The sequence below is a fragment of the Poecilia formosa genome, unplaced genomic scaffold (assembly GCF_000485575.1).
Source record: "Poecilia formosa unplaced genomic scaffold, Poecilia_formosa-5.1.2 Scaffold65, whole genome shotgun sequence".
In the NCBI taxonomy this organism is placed as follows: Eukaryota; Metazoa; Chordata; class Actinopteri; order Cyprinodontiformes; family Poeciliidae; genus Poecilia; species Poecilia formosa.
The window spans coordinates 1,922,940-1,949,901 of record NW_006800004.1 but is presented as its reverse complement, the minus strand read 5'-3'; the positions used below and the strand labels follow the sequence as shown (position 1 = coordinate 1,949,901).

The following is a 26,962-nucleotide window of genomic DNA, read 5'->3' as shown; positions in this document are numbered from 1 at the left end:
ATATATATATATATATATATATATATATATATATTTAGTCCCTTCTTTATTATTCATACAACATATCTAAACATCAGATATGCAATATTAAACATGGTTTTCAAGTTCAAAATGAATAAGGAAAAAAAATCCAAAAACATTTACATATGTACATTTGGTTTGCTGAGGGCCTGGTGCAGGACATAAGCTAAAGGCCTTGATTGGGTCAGTGTTGGCTGATAGAAGCAGCTTTGATACCAGGCTCTGACCAACACCATCCAAGCTATATATACACACACACACACACACACACACACAACACACACACATACACAAGTAGAGTTCTGCCCCTGCGTGATGGAAATAACAGTAGCGACAGCTTTAAAGTAAGTTGTTTATAAAATCCTTAAAAAATATAAAAGCATGCTGGATGAAGTGTGGAGTTTGGGATAAATGTTCTATTGCACAGTCTGCCTGTGTGTTGTACGTACAGGAGGGCAGCCCCTGGTCCCCGGCCCTCAGCCCCCCCTACCCTCCACCTTGTAGAGTTTGATTCTGTTTGAATCTCTGCTGAGGTTCAGATTGACCCCGGCTTTGTAAGTGGTGCCCAGGAACAAAAAAACAAAACAAAACAAAAAACAAAACAAAACAAAACAAAAAAAAAACAGTGGCATGATTCATAAGATATGAAATGACGGATTTGCTTTTTGAAATTCAGAACTCTGGATCCAGGCCCTGCGCTCACACTGTGGTGGATTTGCTCTGAGGCACGGAGAGCCGCAGGGCGTCACCGTCCTCCTCGTCACTGTCTGTGTCCTCCAGCTTGGCCCGCAGCCTGATGCGCCCGCCGCTCCTCGGCTGGAGGCTCTGCAGGTCGGGGTCCTTGGCACCATCGTCGTCGGAGGACTGGTAGGACTCGCCGACCCCTATGTAGTGATTGACGATGTGGATGCCATCAAAGGTGGGCTGGCTGACCAAGCCCTTCTGTCCTTTCAAGCAGCAAATCTAGTAGAAGATCAACAGACAAACGTTAATGGGTTTAGAGACGTCAAGGACTGGATCAACATACACATAGAAGCAGAAATACTGAGACATGGTGACCTTCAACAACTTGATGGATGAAACACTTAAAGGGACAGTATTATTTATTTTACAGTGCTATTTTATAGCACAATTAAGTAACTGTTCATTTTAGTTGTTCTAAAAATGCTATATACATCAAATATGGCTTAAAAGAAAATGTACTTTTTAATGGAAATTGGGCCTCTGTCTCTTTAAGAAACTCCTGCTCTTTCTGAAACTCCGCCTTCAGGAAGTCATCACAACATGGCTCCTCTATTAACCATTTAAAATGTTTTTACCAGCAGTGAGAAGAAGCTCCTATAATGAGCTCAGCAGTTCCACCAGGTGTTTGCTAATTGCTGCTGGCTAGTCTGAAGGAGCTGAGTGGGGAAGGTGCTTCATCCTCAAAGGTGGAGCTAGGTTCATCCAGGTGTTTTGCACAGCTGAATGGTTGCCATGGAGATGAAAGGATTTCAAATGTGTATGAAAGAAAGCAACACTCCAGGTATGATTTTGATGAGGGAATAACATAAAGTAAATCTCAAAAAGATATTCTGCATTTTACATAATACTGCCCCTTAAAAAAGAAAGAAAAATGATAACCTGAATCAGTTCTGTATCCATGCCAACAGAACCGATTCAGACTGAGTTCAGATCTGACTTTACAGGGAATCAGTACAGTGTGGGTCAGATGCTCACATTCACTCTTTTGGATGAATGCAATATTAATTAATAAATTATTTTAGTCATTCTTCAGGCAGTGTTTTCTGATGACGCAACAAATGACTTCAGTAATTCATAAAACCAAGAACAGGATGCTAAAGTTCGACTTTATAGTTGATTTTCCGACATCTACACTGTGAAAACACACAAATATGGATCAACCACAAACTGAATTCAATTATATTTGATCTATTTTTGCATTATTTTAAATACAGAAACTAAGCAATTAGCCATGCAAGACTTCTGCTTATTAAGTTCAGTTTTCTTGTTACAATTCAGCACATCAATAAATTCTACTAATTAAACTTTGTGGACATTTCGTCTTTGTTCTGTTGGAAGCAATATGAGTATAAACAGTTTTTATTACAGTCATTTCAATGGAAATATGAAGAGTTATTAATTACTTCAAAAGGAGAACTAATTAATTCTGATCATAACTGCATTTAGATTTATTTTTTCTATTATTTTACTCAACAAATTTAAAATGTAATATGGATGCAAAATGTAAGAACTCCTAAAACAAATCACAGTAACTGGGTGAACTCTGCCAGGAGACACAACTTTATTGATGTGAGACAAATGGCTGTGTGGGAGATGGCCCATCATGCTTTGTTTTGTTTTGTTTTGTAAGTTTAGAAAAGCAGCTGTTTTTTTTAAAAATAAAAATAAAATGACATTCATGTGTTTTATTCACACATGAAACACAGAAAGGAGCGTTTGCTTCATGGTTTACATCAGACATTAAAGCTCCAGATACTCCGAGTTGCTGAAGCATTCTGGACCGTCTCCAACTCCCAACAGCTTCACAGTGACTCAGGGAGATGAAGGTCAGCTGTGGGTCACATGACAAAACCACTGGAACCACTCACCTGGGCCAGCCTGCCATGCAACAGACAGACATGTAGGAGAAAAAATGCATTCAGAGCCCTGCAGGCCAAACGCAGCACAGAAAACAAGCCTACGTCAGCAGCAGCTGCTGTGGCGCGCAGAGGAAGTTGTGATGTGGTTGACTACAGTCAAAATTTCCAGAATTAAGATGCAGGTTTTTAATTAAATTAAAAAAAAGAGAGAAAGAGAGGGGGGGGGGGTTTGTTCCTGAGACGACGTACTTTCAGATTTGTTCAACGCAGACGTGAAAGTTGACGAGATTCCTAGCAGGTCGCTGCTAGGAAAGCAAGACGAGGGTGGGAGGGGAAATGACTCGCTTTCTCAGCTCAGTCACCTCAGTCTTGAAGAAACTCTAGACTGAGCGGAGAATACAGACAGACTGCAGATGGACTGAGGAGAAAAGAAAGCATTTTCACTTTTCACATGAAAGATGAATTCATCAGCAGTGACGTCTTATGTAAATTTACAATTCATGGTTATTACGTCTACAATTTTTCACTTTTGTTGACTGCTGCAGCCACAAACTTCAGTTCCTTTCACAGAATTTTAGCATATAGCCTAGGATTCAGCAGTTCATGACCGGAATAAAACCACTGCATGGTTGTCAAGAAAGTTTCACGAATAAGAATCTGAACTAGTAAATAAAATCACCTGCCTTCAGGAAAAACACCCGATTCATAAATATCTAACTATAACAAGGGCAGTTAATGACATTAATCAGAGAAGCAGCCAAGTCTTCTGGGGAAGTTGTTGAGATCTACAACACAAGTTTGAACGGCCTAGTCCAAGTCCAGGCCAGAAACCAATTGAGGATAAGTGTAGAGTTAGGCCCCGTTTCCACGCAGACGGTTATCAGTGAAATCCAGCCGATCGTTTCCACGCCTAAAGTGATCGGGGTCTGCCACACCAGGTCCCAGAGTGAAACTTTCAGGAACGCTCCCTGTGGAGGTGTGAAGTTCTCCATGTGTGTAAAAGCTCACAGAACGCAGGGTGTGTTCCACAGGTAGAAAAACACATTGGTGGATAACGTACTGTAGTTAGTACTACTTAACCTGCTCAGTCTGAAAAACTGCACTTTTATAAAAATATGGTTTTTACATATTTGTTAAAACTGTCACTATTGTGACATTATGGTATGAGACATAATGTCATGTTAAAAAAAGAAAAAGAAAATCAAGCTCCTCTCCCTTTTCCCCATGTTCCTGCTGTTGATCACTTTCGTGTATATATTCTCAATAAAGGGGCTGAATTTATAGTATTTTATGTGTTGTTTTTATTTCAATTCAGAATTATGCACCGTTTTTACTGCGTCTGTCACAAAGATCTCAGTAACACACTTCAGGGTCTGTGAGGAAATGTGAACAAGGTCCAGAGGTATGAATACTTTTGTAAGGCATTATAAATGAGCTTCAGAACTTTAACATTCTGTTGCGTGCTGCGTTCGTTCTAGTGCTTCAGAGTGAACATGGAAACTTGTGGGGCAGGTCTGTGTCTGTCAGAGGTGTGCAGTGCGGATCCCACACAGGAAGTCTCTGGGTGTAGTTAACACTTCTACTAACCTGTAAACCAGCTTACAGAAAAATGGAAAGAAACGTGAAGTGTAAGATCAAAGAGCTGGCATCAACACTCCACCTGATCATGGCTGCACGTGGCGCTTGTGAGAAGCAGCCTTACCTCTTGTTTCAGCTCAGATATCTGGTCTTTGAGGTCTCTGATGTACTGGCTGGAGTCCGTGTGGTTCAGCTGCCCTTGGACCTTCCCTTCTTCTTTCTGTTGAGAGAGGAGATGTTACACTAACAACTGATCAAAGTGAAGTATCGTGTGTAAAAACAACCACTTGAAGAAATGAAGAGTCTCTACACAGGGACAGAGGGAGAGTCTACATCACATTGTGACGATAACACATCTTGCTGGACAATAAACTGTCTCATCGATAAACGATAATATTGTCGTCTTGTGACCATTTTCCAGTTGATAACGGGATAATATTGCGACTGTGTGATACTGCAGTTAACCCCACCAACACAAGTACTGCATCTGAAAAACATCCATTAAAACTTAAGTTCTCCCTGTCAAAGACGAACAAACTTTAATTTGTAAACACCACTTAAAACTAGGAGTGGACATTTATCGCATTGCTTATCTTTTATCACGATAAATTAGTTATCTTGATAAGAATTTGGATTTATTGTCGTCACGATACACTCAAATTAAATGACGTCTAAAAAAAACCAAACTGTCCATACTGTTGAGTTTGTTAGTTGTACTATTCCCTCCATTGTTTGTTCAAGGAGTGCATCAATACATTTGAAAACATGATTAAGTGCAGTTACTGTGTGCAGTTTAGTGATACAAATCACATAAATGTGACTGGTGTCCTAAAGAAGTGAATTATAAATGGATGTTTTTCAAATGCACCATTTGTGTTTGTGGGGTTGACAGCTGTGTCATACAGTCACAGGCAGAGAGATGCATGAAAAATAAGAAATGGTTCATATTGTCACGGTTACCATTATCACAGTATTACAACAAAATATTGTAGTACTGTAGTATTGTATCACCCACACCAACTTAAAATTGGAAGACACATTAAAACTCAACCACCAAAAACAATAAAGAAAGCTGAAATTAAAACCATAAACAAAATGGATAATGAAGACTGAAAACAAAAGAGGCCTTTATAAAAATATCAATTATCAGAATGGAAATGATTGAGCCGATTTGAATTTATCATGCGGTTAATAGATTAATTTCTGATTGTGAGAGATTTAATTCTGCATGCTTGACTAACATTCTGAGGCATAAAGAAGTGCAGGCTTGTGTGGCGGGTAACCAAAGTCACAGATGTCCGGGCACAACGGCAAACGCTGCCACTTGAGCTTGATTTCCTCCTGAGGCCCTGGGGATGAGGCCAAGTGTCGGCCCCGACGGTTAAACAGCGCATGTAATGTTTACCTTCCTCACTAAGACACCTGCAGCCAACGGGGCCAAGCTGCTTCAAACCTTAACATTCAGTCCACTTTTAGTTTGAAAGCAAATTCAAATTCAAAAAATACTTTACTGATCCCAAAGGGAAATTAAATTTTGTTGTAGCTCATAGTAATTCACATTAATTCAAATTCTTCTAGCAGTTATTATAGATGGTGATGGCTGTTGGTAGGAAAATCCTCTAGTAGCAGCTTGGAGCTAAAATATTAAAGAGCGGTGGGGGGACACCCCAAAATACAGACAGGATTCTCTGCTCCTGTGGTGAGTTGGGGCTCAGGCCTGCAGGTCCCCGTAGGCTCGCTTTTGTCTAAACAAGTGAGTTTTGTTCCAAGAATCAGTTGTTTTTGAGGTTTAGTGTCTCCAAAACACTGCAACAAAAACGGCAGGCCGTTAATGAGACTTCCTCCTGTTCAGCTGTGTGCATCAGCAGGTGCGGGGCCGAGGCCGGGCGTCTCCAAAAACACTCTCCTCCCGTCCTCCCATTTCAAGACTACAAATTAAACTGTGCGCCACTTCGCTTCTAAAATGAACTTCGCTTCGGCTGGCTTGCAACCCTGGACTGAACTAAACATCCTGTCAACATCACATCCTGCGTGAAGACAGAAATATCTACCAAATAACTAAATCACAACTTAGAATTTCTTCTGAAATCCCATCTAATTTTATTTGCGCGTTTCCAATCAGCTCACTGTGGACATTCTGACAAGTTTTCTTCCACCGTTGTGTTTAGGTTATTCTGAATGTGCACAAAGACATTTTAGAGGGAATGTGTGAAACTTTGCAGTGTGTGGGGCTGAAATGCATCACTCTGTTTTGCTGAGAGTGAACTTTCCGTCTTCGATCCGCAGTTCAACTTAAAACAACAATAGCTGCAGGATCGATGCAGATGCATTCGGCGCATCAGCAAAACGTCTTAAGACATTGCTGCACAAATCTCTGAGCATGTCATAGAAACCTCAAAATAAACCATGCATGCCACCTTTGGTAGAGTCTCTGCTTCAAGATGAGAAACCACTTCCTATCAGACCAGAAGACAGTGAGGCTTGTGGCGTGCAGAGGCCATGGCTGCCAGAGAAAAGGAGTTGTACGACTTTAAACTGAAATCAGGCATCCAGGTTTCGTTGACCACACTCGCCACCATCTCCGTCTCTTTGGAGTTGTTCCTGCAGGACCGTTTGGACTGAACAAACCCGCCCTCTGATCCTAACCTAATCATTCACGTGAAAACCGAACTGATTCCTTATCAGGAAGTTTGCTTCCTGGTAAGAAAGCAAACTTCTTTTTTTTGTCTCAATTCCCTTTAGATTAAAACCATTTTTGCTCCCCACAACTTAAAGAGGAGGTAACCAAACCACAGACCAAGAAGCCAAAACTGCCACACTGATTTAAATCCCTGCTGAGTACAGAGGGGAAAAAAACCACTAAACCAACAAGTATCATCTGATTTCTAGTTTCTGTTTATAAAATAGAGAAGGACCGAGGTGTAAATAAAGTTAAAAGGCTTGTTCGTGTTATTGACACACTCCGCTAAGAGTTCATTACGTAGATTCTGCAAAGTATGAGGGCGGGAGTGAGTTTTCTGTGTTGGGTGTTTGTGCTCCATCACTTAGTAACCAAACCTCAGACCACACGGTGTGATTGTGTGTTCGCCTGAGGAGAAGATGAGGGGGAGGCTTTCTTTTGTTGAAGTCACACTTATAAATAGCTTGTATTTCTAGCTTAAAAGAGAAAAAACATCTAAGCACAAGCATGTATGCACACCTGGATTTTTTTAAAAAGCTCTTCTTCGTCAGAACTGTTTTCACCTTATCACATAATCAAAGTGGTGTGAAACTCAATAGGTATTTTAAAAAGTACCCCTAACTCTAGCCTGTAGCGGAAAGGTAGCCTGAAATAAATGCTACGTAGCGCTAGCTGAAAGGCTAAAACGATTGGTGGACCAACCATTTATAAAATAAATGGTTGGTCCACCATTTATTTTATGGTGGACCATAAATGTTTTTCATCTATGAAAAACATCTATGATAGTTTTTCATAGATGTGAAAAACTATCTGTTTTTGCTGCAGTCACAGTTTTTGAAAAACAATTTCAAGAGTACACAAAAATAATCTAAGTGAATGCAAAACACTGTTTTTAAAAGAGGATTTATTCAAATGTATTTATTTATAAGATTTATTTTAAGAAAAGCTAAGGTGCTGTGGTGGCGCGGGGGGTAGAGCACGACCCATATAAGGAGGCCTTAGTCCTCGACACGCCCGTCGCAGATTTGATTCTGGGCCTGATGACCTTTGCTGCATGTCTTCCCCCTCTCTCATTACCCACTTGCCTGTCTAACTACTCTTAAATAAAGACTGCCTAAGCCAAAAAAACACTGAGAAAAAAAAAAGATACCAATTGCCTGCCTAGTAAGATCAGGAATTAATTGTGATCAACCACATTTTCTGAAACTCATACTTTGATGTAAAGCCACATTTAAATGTCATTACTGTCTGATGTATAAAATGAAGAAATTACTTAGATAATGCCTGAGATACAGTCTGGTTCTGGTTTGCTCTGCATCCCCAGAACCAGAACCAAACATGGAGAAGCAGCATTCTGTTTTTATGGTCCACTAATCTGGAACAAACTTCCAGAAAACTGCAAAACAGCTGAAACTCTGAGTTCCTTTAAATCAAGGCTAAAACCACACCTGTTTAGAGTTGCTTTTGATTAAAAACAACTGAAACATTGATCAAAATATTTGATATACATTTGATTATTCTTGATTTTGATGATGACATGCAAAATGTATAACGTTTCATAAACAGGTGTATTGTGTTTTATCATGTGAAGCACTTTGAACTCCCTTGTTGCTAAAATTGTGCTATGAATAAATCTGACTGACACCATAAAGTTGGATAAAGATCATCCTCACAGCAGTCTAACATGGTGTGATGGACCGCGTTTATTTGCTGCACTGTAGCAGAAAAAATCCTCCAAGATAATGTCTGACCATCAGTTCAGGACCTTAAGTTAATGATTACTTGGGGTGTGCAACAAGACAGTGATCTGATTCTGAATGGCTAAAGTAAAAAGTCCAAAGTTTAATATGAATAAAATGAATTAAATTTGCCTTAGATAGGCCATTAATATTTGAAAATCCTTTAATTTGGCTGAATTGAAACATTTCTACACAGAAAAGGGCCTCAGCCTTTTGATAGCTTTGTAAAAGGCTCATTGGCAGATAATGTAAACATTGATGTTAAAGTTGGCAAAACCAGATTTTAGTTTTGGGGTCACACTGGGTCAGGCTAGTTCAGCATTTCATTAAAAGCTGTTTGATGACCTTGAAAATCGAAATATTAATGAATAAGCAATAAAATGAACCCAAGTACAAACATAATTCAGTAAGGGGTGCCTATAGATAACAGAAAAAAGTCACCAAAAACATTTACACACAATTTCCACAAAAACACGATCAGCACATGTTGCTAAATAGAAACAGGAAGAATTATCTGGCAGCAGTGCTGCTGCAGTTCTCCTCAGTGCAGCGATGACGTAACAGGCTTTCAGAAAAACAACTTATCAGAAGCTTCACGCTTCTCAAAGAGCAAACTGGAGCAAAGATTTAGAAGAAAGGGAGGTAATCAGATGAAATTAATGTGGTCACAAAGAACAGAACTGAAACCAAAACTAGACTCCTGTCTGCAGCACAACACACTCCAAAACTGCCACTGACTGCCACACTGCAGGCTTTTATGAAAAAGATGGGAAGTAAACAAAATAAAGCGCATAATTTCAATAGGCCTTCGTAGCGCTTAGCTGCTCGGGCCTAACAAACTGAAGCAAACTTAAATGCCTCCATCAATAGATTAATCTCTTAAAAAAGAGAGAAAAATGCACTAAAAGTTAAAGCTCATGAAGAAAAGGGACCTGCCACTTAAAAGTTATTTACATTCAGACATGGTTATTCAGAAAGGTTTAATAAACTGTATAACCAAAGAGTTGAGTTCAAAAGTTGCATATTATTTATCAGATACAAGGGAAGCCAAAGAGTTCAGGTATGTGAAAGCACTCAAAAGATCATTTTCTTTTAAATACTGATTTTCTGAAAAAACATAACACTATCTTCTCAGGGCCAATTGCACATCTAATTAATTTGTGCATTACTAGAGCCATCTTCTCTAAGCAAGTGAGAGGTTTGCATATTTTTAATTCTGGAGCAGCTGATGTGTGTTCGTCTTCTTTATTCAACAGAAACTGCCACTTGCTTCTTCACTGAACAGGTCCTCACTGAAGGGGCTGGAGCTGTGCTGTGGTTTGTAAACTTAAAAGCATTTGACACACTAACTCATGACGTATTTTCAGAAATCTCACATTCATCTAGCACATTAGAACCAACTGTGTGAAAGGACTTGGACTTTTAAAAAAGTATTGTGTACTGCTAATCACAAATGTATAACTCAATATATTGCAGATGTTGCATTCAGATAGCAGAATGTATAGGATTCATTCTAGAACAGTGTGACTCATGTTTATTTAGCATTTTAATTCTTCGTTTCTCCTTTCGGAAACAGAAATTTCTATAAATATAGTTACTTTTTTTTTTTAATTCAGCTTTGAACTGGGTCATAAGAGCTGATGCTAAGAGGGTGAACCCTGGTTTGGACCCAGGCAGGTCTGAGCTCTTCCATTGCAAAAAGGCATTTTGTTGGAAATCTGAGCCCAACTCAGTGGTACATTACATATGAACACCGCCAGAACATTCACAGGAAGCAGGAGTCAGTAAAATAATGAGAAGAGTTGTTCAAGAGCCAAAGAGCACACAGAGAGATTTTCACGAAAACCAGAAAGTGGAAGGTAGGATTTTTTTCTACAAAAAAGACAAATAAAGCTCTAAGCATGTTTAATGCACAAGACTCTACTGTTGAAGAAAAAGCCTGATGAAGTGTTTTTATAAAAAAATTACTGAATAACTTTGAACACTGGGAGAATATTCTGTGGTGTGATTAAGCCAGGTCTGAACTCTTTGGATGTCAATGAAGATGCACCATGTCTGGAGGAAGAATGGTTCTGCACAAACACCAGGACCGGACTGAAGTTTCCAGGTAGGAAAATAATCGTGTGGGATAACAGACAGATGGAGAAATGTTCTTGATAACACTCTGCAGACAAAGTGGTGAATGTGTGTTTTCCAAACACACAAGGAAACTCTTGACTGGCTCAGGAGAAAAAGTAAAACTCATCTCTCACCTGGCTTTTATTCAACTGAAAATGAATGGAAAGAACTAAAGGTCAGAGTAGGCAAAAAATAAATAAATAAATAAATAAATAAATAAATAAAATAAAATAAAATAAAAATCCTCCAGATTTATAGTTTATATGGAAACACCTGAGCAGGGCATGCAACAAATGGCTTTCGTTATTATTATTATTATTAAATTAATTCCGTAGTGTTTAATGCTTATTTCTTATGCCTTTTTATATTTACCAATAACTTCATTTGTGGAGTAATTTGCTTTAATTTCTTTGTAACTGTGGATTACTTGTATTGTTAGGAATATCTGGTGTGTAATTTTAATTCAAAGACATTATTAGAAATATTTGACAAAAATGTACTTCTGCACCCAGTGTACAGGTGAAGATATTAAAGATATTCAGACAATCAGCCAGCAGCAGAAAATCCTGTATTGATTGACTTTTATTTTTAAGTCAGGAAATTGTGTTCTTTCAGCCAGCAGATCTTCAGCAACAGTAGTTGGAGTATTAGGTTTTTGAATTTATTTTCTACCAAAAAACACTGCTAGCTAATGCTAACTAAAGTCACAAACATGCCTGTTTCAATGCTAACTGGAAGAAAAGCACCACTTCTTTACTACACACTCGTCTTCTGGAATTACATCTGATTCTCAACAGAGATCATTTCCACTGATAAAAAATGTTGACTCAAGTTTAACAAGTTGTCATTTTACTAAAATCCTTCAGAATTTCAAGCACATAAGGAGGCTACATGTGGGCTAAATGCCAAGAAAAGTAGTGACAGACGCTTACTCATTTGTGACTAACCAAAAAGAACCTTTTCATGAACTTGGGGAAAAATATTATGTATCCTTTCTGTTTGCAAAGAACTCCCAGTGAGGCCATGTCGCCTAAAATGCACACCGAACATTACAGAAAATCACAAACTGTACGAGTTTCAATCAAACTGTTAAAGTGAACCCATGCAAATGTAATGCTGCAAGACTTGTGAGGATGCTCTATAGCTGCGAGCCTTTGAAGGCCTGATGGTGGGGAAGTCAGAGCAGAAAGCTGCGACAGAAATACACACAGCCCAGTGCATTTTAAGAACACAGAAAAGAACCGACTTCCTCTCACTAAAACTTGTTTACACATAATTTGCTGCCACGCTCCACAAAAGTAACGCAACAAAATCGCCATGGGTTGTAAAATGTTGAGCACACAAACACGTAGAACCTTAATCAGGTTTGGACTTTAGATCCCAATCTCTGTTCACGGCTTCTGGACGGAGAGCTGGTCACAACGGATGTGTGTTGACGTGTTTATTGTGGTCAGTCTTGTTATGCAGCATCTCACGCATGTTTGGGGATAAATACTGGGTCCTTCTCACCTGCCTTTTGACATTTGTTTATAAAGGACACAGTTTTAAGTGTGTTCACTTCAGTTAAATATAGTTTTATCTTGAGAATTATAGAGTTAACATCTCATTTATAAGCATATCTGTTCATCCAAAGCCAAGTCTATCCTCAGCATGTCTTTTCTATTCCATTTAAGAATCATCAAATTGTCTCGAAGTAAAACTATCAGCTCTGGTGTTGGTCTTCCTTTAGTTATTATCTCCTGCTTCAATTGAAAATCCACTTTAGAAAACTGTTTAAGTGTAGAAATGTAGTCTTTCATGTTGACATTGGAAGAGAGGAGAAAACAAATATATCGCTGTACTTTGCTTATTTATTGTTTGGCTAGCTCCATGGCTAGCTCACTGTGTCTTACTCTGCAGTTGTGCAGTCACAATATCTCGGATCATGAGCGCCCCCTGCCATGAGGCAAGAGAACTGCCTGCCTCACCTTGAGTCTGTTCTCTGCCGTTTCTGATCGCTCCTCCTCACACAAACCACGATACACACACAGTTGGTGACAAAAAAAACCCTTTTCCTTTTTAGTTTAATTGTTGAAAATCAGTCCATATATCTGCCTCACCTGCCTACCCTGACCGCACGTCACTGATATATAGACACCAATGGCTTCAGAATCTTAGCCAAACATGGAAAAACAACATCAGTTAAGTTTGCTGTCACTGATGCCTTTCAATATTGGGGCTGATGCAGATAATATCAGATTAGTGCATCTCTAATATGAATACTGCTGTTATGGGTGAAAACTTAATATTTACTGATATTATTTATGTGATATTTTACTATTCTCTCCACCCCATTGGGAGTAAAAAGACCACACTGACTTCACCATTGCTTCTCTGCTTCAATTAAACTCCCCACAGTCCTTTGCTGTGCCACCGTCAGTCACATGACCAAACAGAAACTACATAACCAAACATGCTCCACCGTCCCTCCAGAAACAAACGGAAACAAGATGGAAATAAATATCTGTTGTTAATATTTGCCCAGTTTTTTTTTTTTTTTATGGGACTGAGGTTAAAAAAATGACGATACCGATGTTGGTGCCGATATATCGTCCATTTTTCAGATATTTATTGTAAAAGATTTATAAAGCCATGAATCTGTTCTTTCCATTATCCAATCAGATGCTAATTTATTTTGGTGTGTCAAAGAAATTTCAAATAAAATACATTGAAGGTTTGTGGTTACATCATGACTCAAACTGAAAAACCTTCTAGGGGTGTGAAAACTTTTGTGAGATGCTGTGTGGGACACATTAGTTGGTAAATCGTCTCCCCACCATGTTTCTGCTGAAACTAGGTGAAAGCTTATCAGACGATGTCTGTTAACTGCGTCTCTATGGTAACAAAGAACAAATACCATATCAGGTAAATTTTCCAGATGAATATAAAATTCTAACACTTTTAACTCCCTCTCCCTTCCCAATCAGATCTTTGTGTATTTCAAATCAAAGAATAAGTAAAAAACCACAGCATCAAATATCTGTCATATTAAGAAATAGCTATGTGCTTAACTTCACTTCCTCTTTTGAATTAAAATAAACTACAAATTTGCTTTGACGCCCATATATTTCACGATGAGAGAAATTTCCCTCTGTGGCTGAGAATGATGAGATATGTGTGATGTGGTTTGTGAGGGAGTTGAGGAAATCCAATGCTTGCTGCAGAGCTGGGACTTTACCTGAATCTCCAGCTCAGAGATCTGTTGCTGGAGCTCTGCCATGGCAGCGATGTTGTCAGCTTCCCTCAACCTCACAGCCATTACTTCTTCCTTACTCTGCAAAAAAAAAAAGACATCAGCGCTTCAGTTTAAACACTTGTTTTTTCATCAAGTTCACAAGTTGAACTTCACAGCTTGCACCACAACTGAGCTGTGGTAGCTTGCCCCTGCAGAGGTGGTGCTAAAAACACTGCAGCAGGCTGTTTGTACCTTGCATTCAATCTCAGCTTGCCTCCGCTTGATCTCTTGTAGCTGCACATTTAGATCCTTGTTCTGGGTGGTCAGCGTCTGCACGCGCTCCTGCAGACAGCGGCTCTCCTGTTCGGCCCGTCGCAGCTGATTGCTGTGAATCTGATTCTGGAGAAGCAGCAGAAAAAGATTTTTTACAGATAAATGTTTTTGTATCAAACAGGCATTTGAGTAATTCTGGCTGGCAAAAATGCAGGTGAAAAAGAAATCTGCTGCCCTCTTAAGGCGAAAGTATAACATTACAGAATGTGGCTTTTGAAAATGTCCCGTAATACGGTTGTTTTTAGTCATTACATTTAGCTTAGATTAGATGAAAAAAGAGTAGAAAAAAAAGGATAAAAAGCTTGATTACAGAACAATGTGAGCGCTGACCTGAGTCTCCATCTCCAGCAGCCTCTGTCGAGTTTCTCTCAGCTCTGCCTGGACCTCAGCTTCTCTCAGCCTCACGCTCATCAGCTCGTCCTGCAGCTCACTCAGCGTGTTCTTCTTGGGGCTGTCCTTCCAGCGACTTGCGGTGCGTGCCAGGTGGCGCTGAGGAGATGGCTCACAATCAGACTCTTTCATCAACACCAAGTCAGGGTTCCTACACAAAATGAGCTACTCCTCCAGACCTATGCTTCCAGAGCTCTCTGTTCATTTCTGTCCACATTCTTTAAACAGGAAATAAGAGTAGGAAAGTGGGAGGCGAAAAGCGGGTGGTATTGGGAATAACATCTGGAAATATAATTTTTTTTTTCCCAAACAACATCATAATTATCCAGACCTGGAAAGGTGTTGTATCTCAGACTGTCCTAGAGTGCACAGGAACACTTTCTTAAACTAAGCACATTTGGCTGTGGAACACAGCTTACATTTCCATCCATCAATCACTCACTTGGTAAATTTGCAGCTTTTTGAATTTTGGACATTGTACAGTCCCGGTGTGATTTATGCCCAACTGTCCTGCTGCTCCAGCTGCTCACCTGCCAGTGTTCTTCCAGGTCTCTGACTTGCTGCCTCAGCTCCTTCAGTCCAGTCAGAGCCTCTGCTTCCCTCAGCTTCACCCCTATCAGCTCCTCTTGGAGTCGCGCCACATTAGTGTCATCTGGTAGTGACGAGTTCCTCTGCAGAAAGATACAGATGGAACCAGGGGGTCGTGAGCTATGTAACAAATAGGTACGTGTGCACCCACAGCCACTGACCTTCTCCATATCGAGGATCTTGTCTTGCATTTCTTTGAGCGCACACTGGGACTCGGCCTCTTTCAGCCGGGCCTGGACCAGCTCCTTCTCCAGCTGCAGGACAGACTCCTCTGAGAACCGAGGCGGTCCCTTCTGCAACCGACACAGAACGACAGTCAGAACGCACAGAGACATTCATGCTCACACATGAAACATCATCATGCACTGCCCCCCAAAAATAAACAGTCAGTAAAATCCATCTCCATGCCTCTTCAGTGTTTCTCCTCTCACATCACATCATTAATTCATGTCCATTCACTGTTAAACAAGGCAGCAAATTATGTAAAACAGTGTAGCGCGTCACATTACTATGTGGAATCCAAACATGAATAATTAACAATTTTAGCCCACCAGATATGCACAGAGAAGATTCTGAGAGGGAGGGGCTACGTGTGAAATCACCCAGCTACACACACATTCATGAACACACACCGTAAACGGTGACAGGTGTGTGTAGACCTGTGTGTAACCACCCGGCTTCTTGCACTGCAAAACAGGTTGCTATCTGGAACCAATGAGCAACATGAGGAGAGATAAACCCTGTGGGGTGATTTTCTGAGGCAGACCAACCCAAAGACTTCAACATTTGCAAAGTGATTTAAACTCTTTTACAAATAAAAATCAACTGAATCCATACTTTTACTCTGACCAAATTGTGTTTTACTGGGGGGAAAAAAGGATCCCCATAGCATAATGCCACCATCACCATGTTTCTCAGTGGGTTTATATTAAAAATAAATTACACACAGGAGGACTCTGCTTACTAGTTAGTCAAATTATGAAGGCAATTGACTGCATTGAATTCTATTTAGTGATGTCAGATTAAATACAAATGCACACCACACTTTTAAGATTTTTATTTGCAAAAGAAAGAAAGAATGGAAGAAAACCATGTATTTTGCTTAGGTCACTTTTCTTGGTGTGTCATATAAAATCCCCCCTATATCTATTAAAATTCAGAGTTGTAATGTGACAAAATTGTGAAAAAGTTTGAATACTTTTATTTAGTATTATATGCTAAATTTAGATAAAGATGTTTTTTGGGGGGTAAAGAGGCAACTCAAGCAGCCGAATCAAAGTTTCTGAATGAGCGTTAAGCGATTAGGTTTACCGTAATTTCTGGACTAAAAGCCACCAAGTTTTGGTTTTGAAAAATTGGATTGCTGTAATGAAGCAGAAAAACACATGTTCAAGAACAAAATGTCCTCATGACTTTCCTTGGTAGGTTACTGTATTCTTATTCTTATTCAGTGGTACAAGCGCTGAATAAGAATTTACCGGTATGTATTTTATCAAAAGATTAATATCTCATGTTACATCTGCGACCTTATGACAGATGAAAAGTTCTTTGTTTTAGAAATTAAGAGAACAATGTCATATTGTTAGTAGGATAAAGACATAGTCTTACAAGAAGAAAGTCATAAAGTTACAAGAAAAAAGTCATTTTACTGAGAGCAAAGCTTTGATAGTTATCAAGATGTGACGTACAGGTTGTGAAGTCTGTGATTCATTCTTAAAAATAAACACTCATTTCAAAGTCCTTCTACTGGCAATAATTTGAATCTGATGTGTTAAAAGATAAAGTATTTTCTATTTGTATAACCAATACTACATTCTAACTTAACAAGATGCTCAATATTTCTGAATTAATTAGTTTTGTGTTGGCGTTATCATACAATTACTTCTTCATTATCCTAATATCAAAGCTTTTTTCTTGTATAAATACAACTTTATTCTTGTTATATAACCATTTTTTGTCATACAACTTAATTCTGATATTATTAGGACTTTTTTTCTTGTAGATTTATTTTATTTTTTTCTTAGCCTGGCTCTAATACTCCTTTGTACCTATAGACATGTACTCTTCCCCCCTCCTCCCCCAAAGTCAATGGGTGTGGTGTACAGCTCTGGAAACAAAGCACTGAATTACATTGAAAACCTCCTGGTTATTCCAGTAGATATTGGTTTCTGAACTCTTCTTGAGTTAAAACATTAATATTTTTGTTTCTAAATGAATATGAACTTGTTTTCTTTGTTTCATTTGAGTTCTGGATCAATGCATCTTTTTCGTCATTTTGACCATTTCTCATTTTCTGCAAATAAATACTATATCTTTACTTGTCATTTCAGAGAGATGTCAGTAGTTCATAGAATAAAAGAACAATGTTCATTTTACTCAAATATACCTATACACTATACAGAGTAAAGTCAGAGAAACTGATCATTTTAAGTGGCCTCTTAATTTTTTTCCAGAGCTGTTTATTCAGGTGTGTTCAATAGTCAGGAAATTACAGCAATAGACAAGTTACATTAAGAAACATCATCAGGATGAAAAACTCCATGAACTACTAAATAATTTGTGTTTTTTACAGAACTTATGATGAATGATAAGTGTGTGCAGAACATGTATGAAGGTCTCTTCTCTAGACTTTTGGTCATGCCAAAAATACTGTTATCTGAACCTCTAGTTGTTTCCAAACCACGTTCATCTTTAAAAGAAAAAAAAAAAAAGAAAAAAAAAAATAAGAAGGAAAAAAGCAGTTATCTGAAAGCTTAAACCCAAACCTCACACCCAGATCTGAGCTGTACGCCACCTCTAACGCTACAGACGGCGTGCGGCGGTGTCCTGCCATGCGAGGTTTCTCCGTTCCCCTGCTTACCGCTAGTGGCTGCTGCTGGAGCTGCCTGATGGTTTTCCTGGCCCGCTCCAGCTGAGCAGTGGCCTCCTCGCTCTGCTGTTTGACCGTGGCCAGCTCCCGCTTGACCAGGTAGTTCTCCTCTGCCTCTTGGGCTCGAGTCACTTGTCCCTTTGGACATAAGCAACCGAGGAGGGGTGGGATGAGCATGACAGGAAGTGAAACGGAAAAGGTGGAATGGGTGGGCGAATCAGACAAGAGGTGGGAATGGGTTTTTCATGCTTGTTTGAACGCTGGCAACTGTGATTTACATTAATCCTTAGCTGTGCTCAGCTGTGATCCTTTCATTTTGTCCGACATGCCATAATGAGTTTCATGCACTGGATAAACAATGTTATCAGCTGCCATGTGATGTAGTTCTTTATTCATTAGAGTTCATCAGATTCTGATTGGTCTAGGATTTAGCTAAAGTAAGCATGCAGTGAAAAACAGGAAGAAGGAAAGACAAGGGAAGGACTGAGATGGATAGAAAAATAAAGGAATATACCTGAATCAATCTATCTGCCAAGGAAGCACTTTCCTACAAAACAGAAATATCAACAGAGACAGAGGGAGAGAAAGAGACAATCCAAAGGACAGTTAAAGCACACAAAAGAACAACTGATTGCTTCAAAGAAGAAATGCAATGTTCATTTTCCCTCCGTTGTTTAGTAACTGAACCATCAGGAAGAAAAGGAACATTGCAGGTGCGGCGAAAAAAAGTGGTGGAGCTTAAGCTGGTGACAAAGTGAGGAAATTAGTGGTTCTGCAAATAAAAAGCTTTGGACGTGGTTAAAGCCGACAGGGAAGAAAGCTAGAAAATCTACAGTAAGCAGGTACAGGTCTGTTTAAGTGAGCAGAAACGACTCATCCAAGTTTTTTTTCTCTTCTTTTTCTTAAAGGCTTTGGTTAGTTACGAGTTTAAAAAGTCAAAACGCCTCGCCCGGAGCTCAGTGCTGAAGCAGCAGCCCAGCAGACGCTCCCGTTATCCACACCAGACCTCATGCATGGTGCAGCAGCAGAGCTCAGTCTGACAACATGCCGGTTACCCAGCATGCAGTGCGTCCAGCCCCCGCCAACACCAAGTGGCGTCATTCACATTCCACATCTGCCACATGCAGTCTCTCCAGTCAGCAACGTCTGGGAAGAAGCTCACCGTAATTTTTTATTTTTATTTTGTTGAGGGAAAAAATAACGGTGCTTTAGAGACCGTTACCATGGTGACCTGGAGATGAAATTCAATGTCTTTTGACTTGATTTTATGGACCAGCAAATCCACTTTTCAACTCAACAAGTTACCCTAAAAGCAGGCAGCTTCCCGTAAGTGTAAGACAGGCGAGTTAGTGCGAGAAATGGCTCCATCGTTAGGAGGGATGCATGACGTCTGAGAAAACCATGGATTAGAGCTGAACTGGAGTGAAAGGAGAAGTATGTGTTTCTGTGGTGAACTCACTTTTTCCAGCGTGTCTATCCTCTGTTTCAGGAGCCTGTTCTCTGTCCGCAATCTCTGAAGAACAAAATAAACACAAAGGATAAACTCATTAACCACAGCAACAGACTTCTGACTTCTAACAGTGAATATGCTGCAACAGTTGCAGCAACATTTTGGTGGATAAATTAATTTTCTTGCATGATTTCCAGGTCAGTAGTTCCAAAAGGCTAATAAACACAAACATTCTTCAGTTCTGAGTCATGACGATACAGCATCTAAAAACTATTCATGTCCCTCTATCATTACAGTTTTATCACATCACAACCAAAGTGTTTCAGTGTGTTTCCATTGACCATATAATTGTGCAATTTGACATTTTGAAAGTAAATTTGCTTAATGGAAACACTTTTCACGCGATCAATCAAATTTTATTTGTATAGCACCTTTCAGCAACAAGGCATTTCAAAGTGCTTTACATCATAAAAACACAAAGTCATAGAACACAGAAAAAACACTTTAAAATGAAACTGCAAGTCAAGTGTTTTCTCGTAGTTTGCTGAGTTGACATTCCTGTGTGGGTTAATTTAGGCTCTCCATCTGGTTCCATTATTCTCTGCAGCATGATAACATGCTTTCAAAGGGGAAGATTGTTATTTTGGTCATCCTGGTATCACTGGCTTTCCATAACCGCTGAACAGAAGCCCGTATCTGTGTGTCAGGAGAAGTCCCACATGACTACAAAAGCAACTTTTCTGATGTCTGGAAGTAAGGACAGCTACTATTGGCTGCTGTGTGGCAGGCACAAGGAAAGCAGGGAAAACAGGAGAAAGCATGTAACATCTGCACATGAAGCACACAGTAAATATGAACAAGTCCATAATCAAATTTAAAATTACTTGATTCATTCCAAAGGGAAATCAAATGTCAGAAATCATATAATTCAAGTATCTTCAAAGAGGAAGGATCTCCAGTAGCAGTCAGTCTGGCTGTGAATCTGAAAAGGCCTGTGACTGAATGCATTGTTGCAGTGTGACAACAATAACATACGGCTGGTACAGGGTACTATCAGCTCGATGTCCAGTCAGTAGACGTGATATTTTACAGTAACATGTCCTGGATGTCACCATCAGTTGTTGGTAAGCACTGCTAATCCAAACTCATTTGCTTTAGTCGCTCCTCTTTATTCTCTCTCTAGTTTTTTGATTCTGGAAATTTAAGAAAACTCAAAAGATCCCCACATTTTTATGCTAATGCATCATAGTGAGTTTATTGCAAACTTTCCACAAAAAACGCTCAAAATCATTGGGCTTAACCTATACTAACTCACACCTGCAGGAGGCAGTATTTCTTATTTCTACTCCACTGCTGCCTCAGTCTCACTTGATGTCAAGTTATAGTGTCTGATCTATGTGGCAAGTAACAAAACTGAAGCAATATCAAGGATTGTTCACCAACAACATTTTACACACGCCTGTTCAGAGAAAACCTGTCAGTCACACAGATGAAAAAACAAAACTGTATTCAGATGCATTTCTGATTAGAGGCATTACAAATACACACCTTTATCTCCACCTGTTCTTCCATCTCCTTTGTTTTGATTGTAGTGTATTCCTTCTCTAACCTGTAGAAGAAAAGACAAAAATATATTATCAAGTGGACTGGTCTATTAAGACAACACAGCACTGGATATTTGGAAATAAATAGAGCTTTTTTATATTCTAATATAATTGGATTATAAAAGAGATGAATTCAGTTTAAAAGAAGGAAGCAGGGCTTACTTCTTCATTTTCTTGGCATTGTATTTAACTTGATAGGCAGCCTGGATGACCTTATCTGGCCCGCTGTCAAACTGATGTGGGATGACCTTTTGGAAGTGCTGAAATGGGAAGAAAAGTAACAGAAGCAGATTAACTGTGCAACCTGCTGTTTGGTAAACTGCTGTTTAACTTCCCAGAACTCCACCCACAGCTGCCATATCCACACATAGGACACAGGTATCCATTAACTGGGTGTGGCGGAGCTTCCTTCCAGAAAACAAAGTGCAAAATGCAATGAAACCTGAGCCAACTGAGTAAAGAGTGACAATGTATACCTGTAACATTCCCTCCATGTCGAGCTGGATCAGCTCAGCCTGGTTCATCTGCAGGATGGCCAGCCCCACACGAAAAACGATCTCCAAACCCTGAGGACAGATCAGCTGGAATCAGAGCGGGAAGCTCAGCGTGCTTAGAACCAGTAACACGCCGATCTGCTTTACTTCACTTCCGATACGGATATCTGAGGTTTAGCATCGGCCGATACCGATCAGATACAGAAAAACAGATGAATTAATTTAAAATGTTTTTCTTTTTCATAACTCTGTACCAGTACAGCACACATAAATACACCAATAGATTCACAATATTGGTCAAACATGTAAAAACAGCACAACTTTCATTTGTTCACAATAGGTTGACTACCTTTGTTAAACATTTCAAACTGTTCAGAAAGAATAACGCAAATTCTAATTATAATGTAAAATAAATATTGAAGTATGACATCACTCAGAGCACAAAGCATAGAATTAGAGTACAATTATTTTTTCCAATATCTGAACCAATACAGATATTAATATTATTTTAAAGGGACTTAATCAGACCACACTGCCATTGTAAGTCCAGCAGGTGGCATTAACATGTTACTTTTCTTTTCATATTAACCTTATTTAACATGCTTTTTCATTGAAGTTGTCTTGAAAGTTCCGTTAGTCTTAAGTCTAATGTGAGAAAAATCTAAGTCTTGTGAAAAGCACTTTTTCTAGAATAGAAGAAAGTCAGTAAACTGACTAACATCAATAAACAGCATTTCTTATTGAAAGTGGGTAGCTGCTCCTTTTAACTAACCTCACACATGAAGATATCGAAAATCCTGGTGGCTACAGGTAAGGGGTAGGAGGTGAGGAAGATGGTGAGGAACCAGGAGGAGGCGTACATGGAGGTGTGGAAGCTCTGAGCTTGGAAATGCATGTGCAGCTCCGGGAGCTGCTCCTGGAAATCCACAAAAATCATTCAGTCCATACAGCAGATTTCTCCAGAGCGTTCTCTCTCTGTAACTCCAGATGAAGTGCCTACCTGGATCATGCTCTCAAACTGATACATGCAGAGTCCCAGCTCAGCCATGCTGGGCTTGAAGAGCTCTCGTAGTCTGTAGTCCTGCATGAGCTTCACAAACACACAGAAGGCCTCCTCCTCTGGCATCTGGAACAAAACGAGACTAAATTAATTAACACCTGCGGGAATCTTTGCCGACTGCAAAGGTATTTTACGGATATGTTTTCAGTAGCACTGTTACCTGCATGAGCAGCAAACCCACGATGAACGCACTTCCTTGACAGTAGCCAACCTCGCGGTCCACCAGAGAATAGGCCTAATTGACCCCCCCCCAAAAAAAAACAGTCATTAGATATTCTCTGAATAGTTTTTTATGTTTCAAATTGCTGTTGGAGTGAGAAGCAGGTGTACCTTCATGACGTTGAAGAGCACTTCCTGGCCCAGACTGTCCTCCTTGAAGAACTCGTGTTCAGGATAGGTGCGAGCGATGTCTCTGCGTATGAGCTTCTCGCACGGCGACGTCATCTTTAGAAGTTCTGAGTACTGATCTTTGATGGGCATGTTCTGGGCGTTGCACAACAGCTGCCACACTATTGCCCGGAAGTGGTGGGGAATGCCTTTTCTAACAAGGTCCTGCAGGAAGACAACAACAAGGAAAAATCTGATGTTTTATTTATTTATTTATTTTGATGTTGAGGCTATTGGACAGTAAAGTATCCGTATCTAAACCTACAAACGGTCATCAGTGTGGACGTTGCTAGTGAAGGAAGACGACATAAAGCTATTTTTAATATCAGTACATTTGTTCAAAATAAAGTCAGAGGAAGCACAAGAACAAGAAATTTCATGATCTACGACTTCGAGACATGTCTGAGGTTTCACTCAACATGTAAGAGTGACATCTTCAGCAGACAACATGAAGGCTGAATAGAGTATGGCAGTACAGTTTCTTACTTCCTAAAAGTCCTCCCCACTACTCCGGACATTTGGACATTGAGCTCTTTTAGGATCAAGGTGTTTGGGAATAGCTTTTTTTTTAGAACTCCATAAATTCTACATATTTTTCTAAAATGTCGTCATTTAGGAGTCTTAGGATTCGTTGAAAATATGAGCACAGAACTATAAGGGCAAGAATCTACATTCTCTGAAATATACATGGATATAGCTGTTAGACTGACCAAGGTAATCCTGAGCCATTTCTGTAGCCATGAAGTTCCAGGTTTAGGCTGCTGAGGACAAACTCACCACTTTTCTTCACTTTCTTCTATTACTCTTTTTTAAACTACTTTGAATAATTAATTGAGCTTTATTGTACTGTTTGATGATACATTTTTATAATTTATGTATGATTGAATTGAAATTATTTTTTAAATAAAGTATCTTAAGTTGACATTTGTTGTGAGTTGGCGCCACCTTAGAATTAAAGTGAATTGCTGTTTTAGCAAAGCTAGCCTCACTAGTGGCTGTTTTTTCAGCCATAGTGCTAGAAGAAAATGTTTGAAAGCTGTACCCATCTTAGTGAATATACTCTGTATTTGAAGGTTAAAGCTTAAAAAAAAAAAAAAAAAGAGAGACTGAAAATCAGGCACAAATTTTTGATCTCTGCATCTCTCCAGCTGTTATTTTGTGATTTTCACCAAGATTGTTGTATTAGTAAAAATCACAAATATTCCATATAGAAACAGAGAACAATTCACTGAAATAAATGGACTGCTTCTGACAAAGAGAGCCAAGTCCGTTTCTCTGAAGAAGCGGCTCCCCTCAGAGGAATCTAAGTGACCCCACACCTGCAGTGGGCACTCTGAACCCTGACAAGGATTTGTTTCCCTGCTGCACTGTTTATTATTCCGACTGTAGTAATAAAGAGAGCCGAGGATCATTTGGCTAAGGCGTGCACTTTTCAAATCTTTCCAACAGGAAACACATGACTCGTGTAAAAGCTGCTGTTAGTTTAGCTTCATTTTAAATAGCTTCATTTTAAATACACATTTCGGAGCTGCATTTTCACATGTGAATGCAGATAAGGGGAACTGTAGAAGAGTAATTTAATGTAAGATAATGGAGAAAGAACGCTGACGTTTCTCATAACAGCGATAAGCCAAGAGTTTGCTCATATGATTTAGCTTTGTGTCTGTATCCCATAGTAACTGTGGATCCACTACCAAACCCAATCCTTTCAATGAAGCGCTCTAAAGTAATTTGTTTCTGTATATTACTGCTGATACAAGTTGATGAAGCAATTTCCTGTGCTGACAGGGAGCGCTGCTCTTTCCTGCAGTGATGACAACGCATAATGGTTAAGTGTGTGTGTGTGTGTGTGTGTGTGCGTGCGCGTGTGTGCGTGCGTGCGTGCGTGCGCATCTGGTGAGCCCAGGGTGCATCTGGATCAGAGGTCTGTCCACCCCCCACCCAGGCGTTCAAGCAGGGGGGTTCCCTCTCCCCTTGAGACAATCTGTGCTTTGTTCTGTGATGGAATAAGGGGCGGCTTCATGTCGACTGTTCAACAAAAGCTGCTTTCTGCCCTCTCTTCACACTAAATAATATGCAGCACTAAAATATAATCAATATTTTAAAACCTGAACTTATGAGAGTACAATAAAACAATCTATAATATGACCTAATTGCTTTTAATTAAAACATAAAAGCAACAACTAATTGTAAAATAATGCAATGATTATTAGAGGTGAAATAATACTACCTTTTACATTTCCTGTTTGGGTTTGATTGGTAAATTTTTCAATTTCACACAGCTTTTCCAGAGTCACACTAGTTGATATTAGGTGGTTTATTATTTTAGATATTTCCAAATACGTCTTCACTGTGAAGCGTATTGTAGCATTCCTTAAGCTAGCTGATGGACAAAGTGCAGTAACAATTGGGGTAAGGTAATAGAGAACGAACGCATCTCATGCAGTTTTCTGGCCAATCACCAATCACTAATCTTTAAAAAGCTTGAGCTGTCAATTCCTATTTTGACTGACACCGTTTATTTTGTTGTCTGAAAAGTCGGAAAATGTAATGACAAAGTAGCTAAGTTGGCAAAAGTGGAGTGACTATTGTTCACTTCCCACATCAGATGTAACCTAGTGGGGATCCGTCTGGGTTTTCTTCCATTGACATGGATTCCTCTGGTAGAATTTCTACCGGGTCAATCAACAAACAGAAGAAATTGCAGACGATGAATTTGATTTTCTGCACTGTTTTAGAATTAATGTCTGTATGTATTTTTAGCAAAGTAAGTGAACAAAGCCTTGTTCAGCTCCAAACCTCTAATTCTGCAGTGGAGGATGGGTGATTCCAGCATGGGCAATTTCCAGTACAGTAAGTTTCTTAGCTTTTACCAGGCTAGTAGGTAAGGGGCAGCAATGCATTAATCTACACTCTGCCAAACCAGAAAATAACTCTGGTAACTCTAGAACTTTCTCTGGCATTATAAAAACTTTAACCTGCAGGCAGGTTAAAATATGTTTTGCAGTTTAGAAACTATATCTGCTTCAAACCTTGGAATTCCTCAATACCTTTAACCAGCTCATGCCTACTCAAGAGGCTTCCGTTTAAACAGCAGTAGATTTAATGTAAATGTTAAAAAAATTACTAACAGTACCACAGTTAAGATTTTGCTGACACGTTCAGAATAACCAAAGTTCCTTCCTTCACACAATGACCGCTGAATTTTTCTGGAAGTCAAGAGGAAGAAAGCTGCAGTTCTGAGGAGGAATCAGCCTGTCTGAATAATATCCCTGTCATATTTCAGTTTATTGATTGCTTCATCTACTGGATTACAAAAACACAATTAGTGGATCTTTGTGTCGCTTCAATATTTATATGCAGAGTGACAAAAACAAGAAATATCTGCTCCTACAGAGACTGTTAGAGTCTCTCCTGCTATGTTAAATCTATGCCCCGATAAAACATTGTTGGTCAACATTTATTCTGAAGACCACTTTGGGCCTGGGGTTTAAATCAAAGCACTACCGACAGTCACATGGAACATGATTATCACAGGGCTGCAGAGAGTTACTGTAAAAACAAGCCCGCTAAAATTAGCATCAAAATGTCAGGAACTGAAATAACAGGTTCAGGGGCAACACTGCAGGGTCAGCCAGGACGAAGATAGCCTGACAAATTATCTATGACTGTAGTAAACACTGCAACAGTTTGAGTTTTTGTGGTGTCTGGCAGAGGGTGAGATGGTAAATGTCAGCAAAAATGCATGTGCATCACAAGAGAGACCACACGGCTGAGATATGGACGGAGTTGTCGAGTTCTTTTCCTTTCTTTACAGCATATTGGGGAACAGTA

The 26,962-nt window shown here is 39.5% G+C and overlaps 1 protein-coding gene across 6 annotated transcripts in view; it reads right to left on the bottom strand.

Annotated features, from left to right (window-relative positions):
• Positions 1-49: 49 nt before the first annotated feature.
• The window catches only part of evi5b (ecotropic viral integration site 5b), a 49,215-nt gene continuing 22,302 nt past the window's right edge, over positions 50-26,962 (bottom strand). For 2 of the 6 annotated variants that reach the window (XM_007554693.2, XM_007554694.2), the window contains exons 4-20: positions 23,072-23,293; positions 22,902-22,976; positions 22,682-22,807; positions 22,454-22,597; positions 21,664-21,753; positions 21,350-21,447; positions 21,132-21,192; positions 19,593-19,646; positions 18,648-18,680; positions 18,125-18,271; positions 15,426-15,557; positions 15,207-15,347; positions 14,617-14,775; positions 14,206-14,352; positions 13,957-14,052; positions 4,327-4,422; positions 50-984 (exon numbers count right to left, since the gene is read on the bottom strand). In XM_007554693.2, coding sequence (XP_007554755.1) covers positions 721-984; positions 4,327-4,422; positions 13,957-14,052; positions 14,206-14,352; positions 14,617-14,775; positions 15,207-15,347; positions 15,426-15,557; positions 18,125-18,271; positions 18,648-18,680; positions 19,593-19,646; positions 21,132-21,192; positions 21,350-21,447; positions 21,664-21,753; positions 22,454-22,597; positions 22,682-22,807; positions 22,902-22,976; positions 23,072-23,293 — 2,085 coding nt within the window. In that variant the 3' untranslated portion in view covers positions 50-720. Of the gene's footprint in view, positions 985-2,633; positions 2,644-2,873; positions 3,043-4,326; positions 4,423-13,956; positions 14,053-14,205; positions 14,353-14,616; positions 14,776-15,206; positions 15,348-15,425; positions 15,558-18,124; positions 18,272-18,647; positions 18,681-19,592; positions 19,647-21,131; positions 21,193-21,349; positions 21,448-21,663; positions 21,754-22,453; positions 22,598-22,681; positions 22,808-22,901; positions 22,977-23,071; positions 23,294-26,962 lie in introns of all 6 variants that reach the window. The other 4 variants (XR_001662441.1, XM_016672759.1, XR_001662442.1 and 1 more) reach the window with 4 other exon arrangements.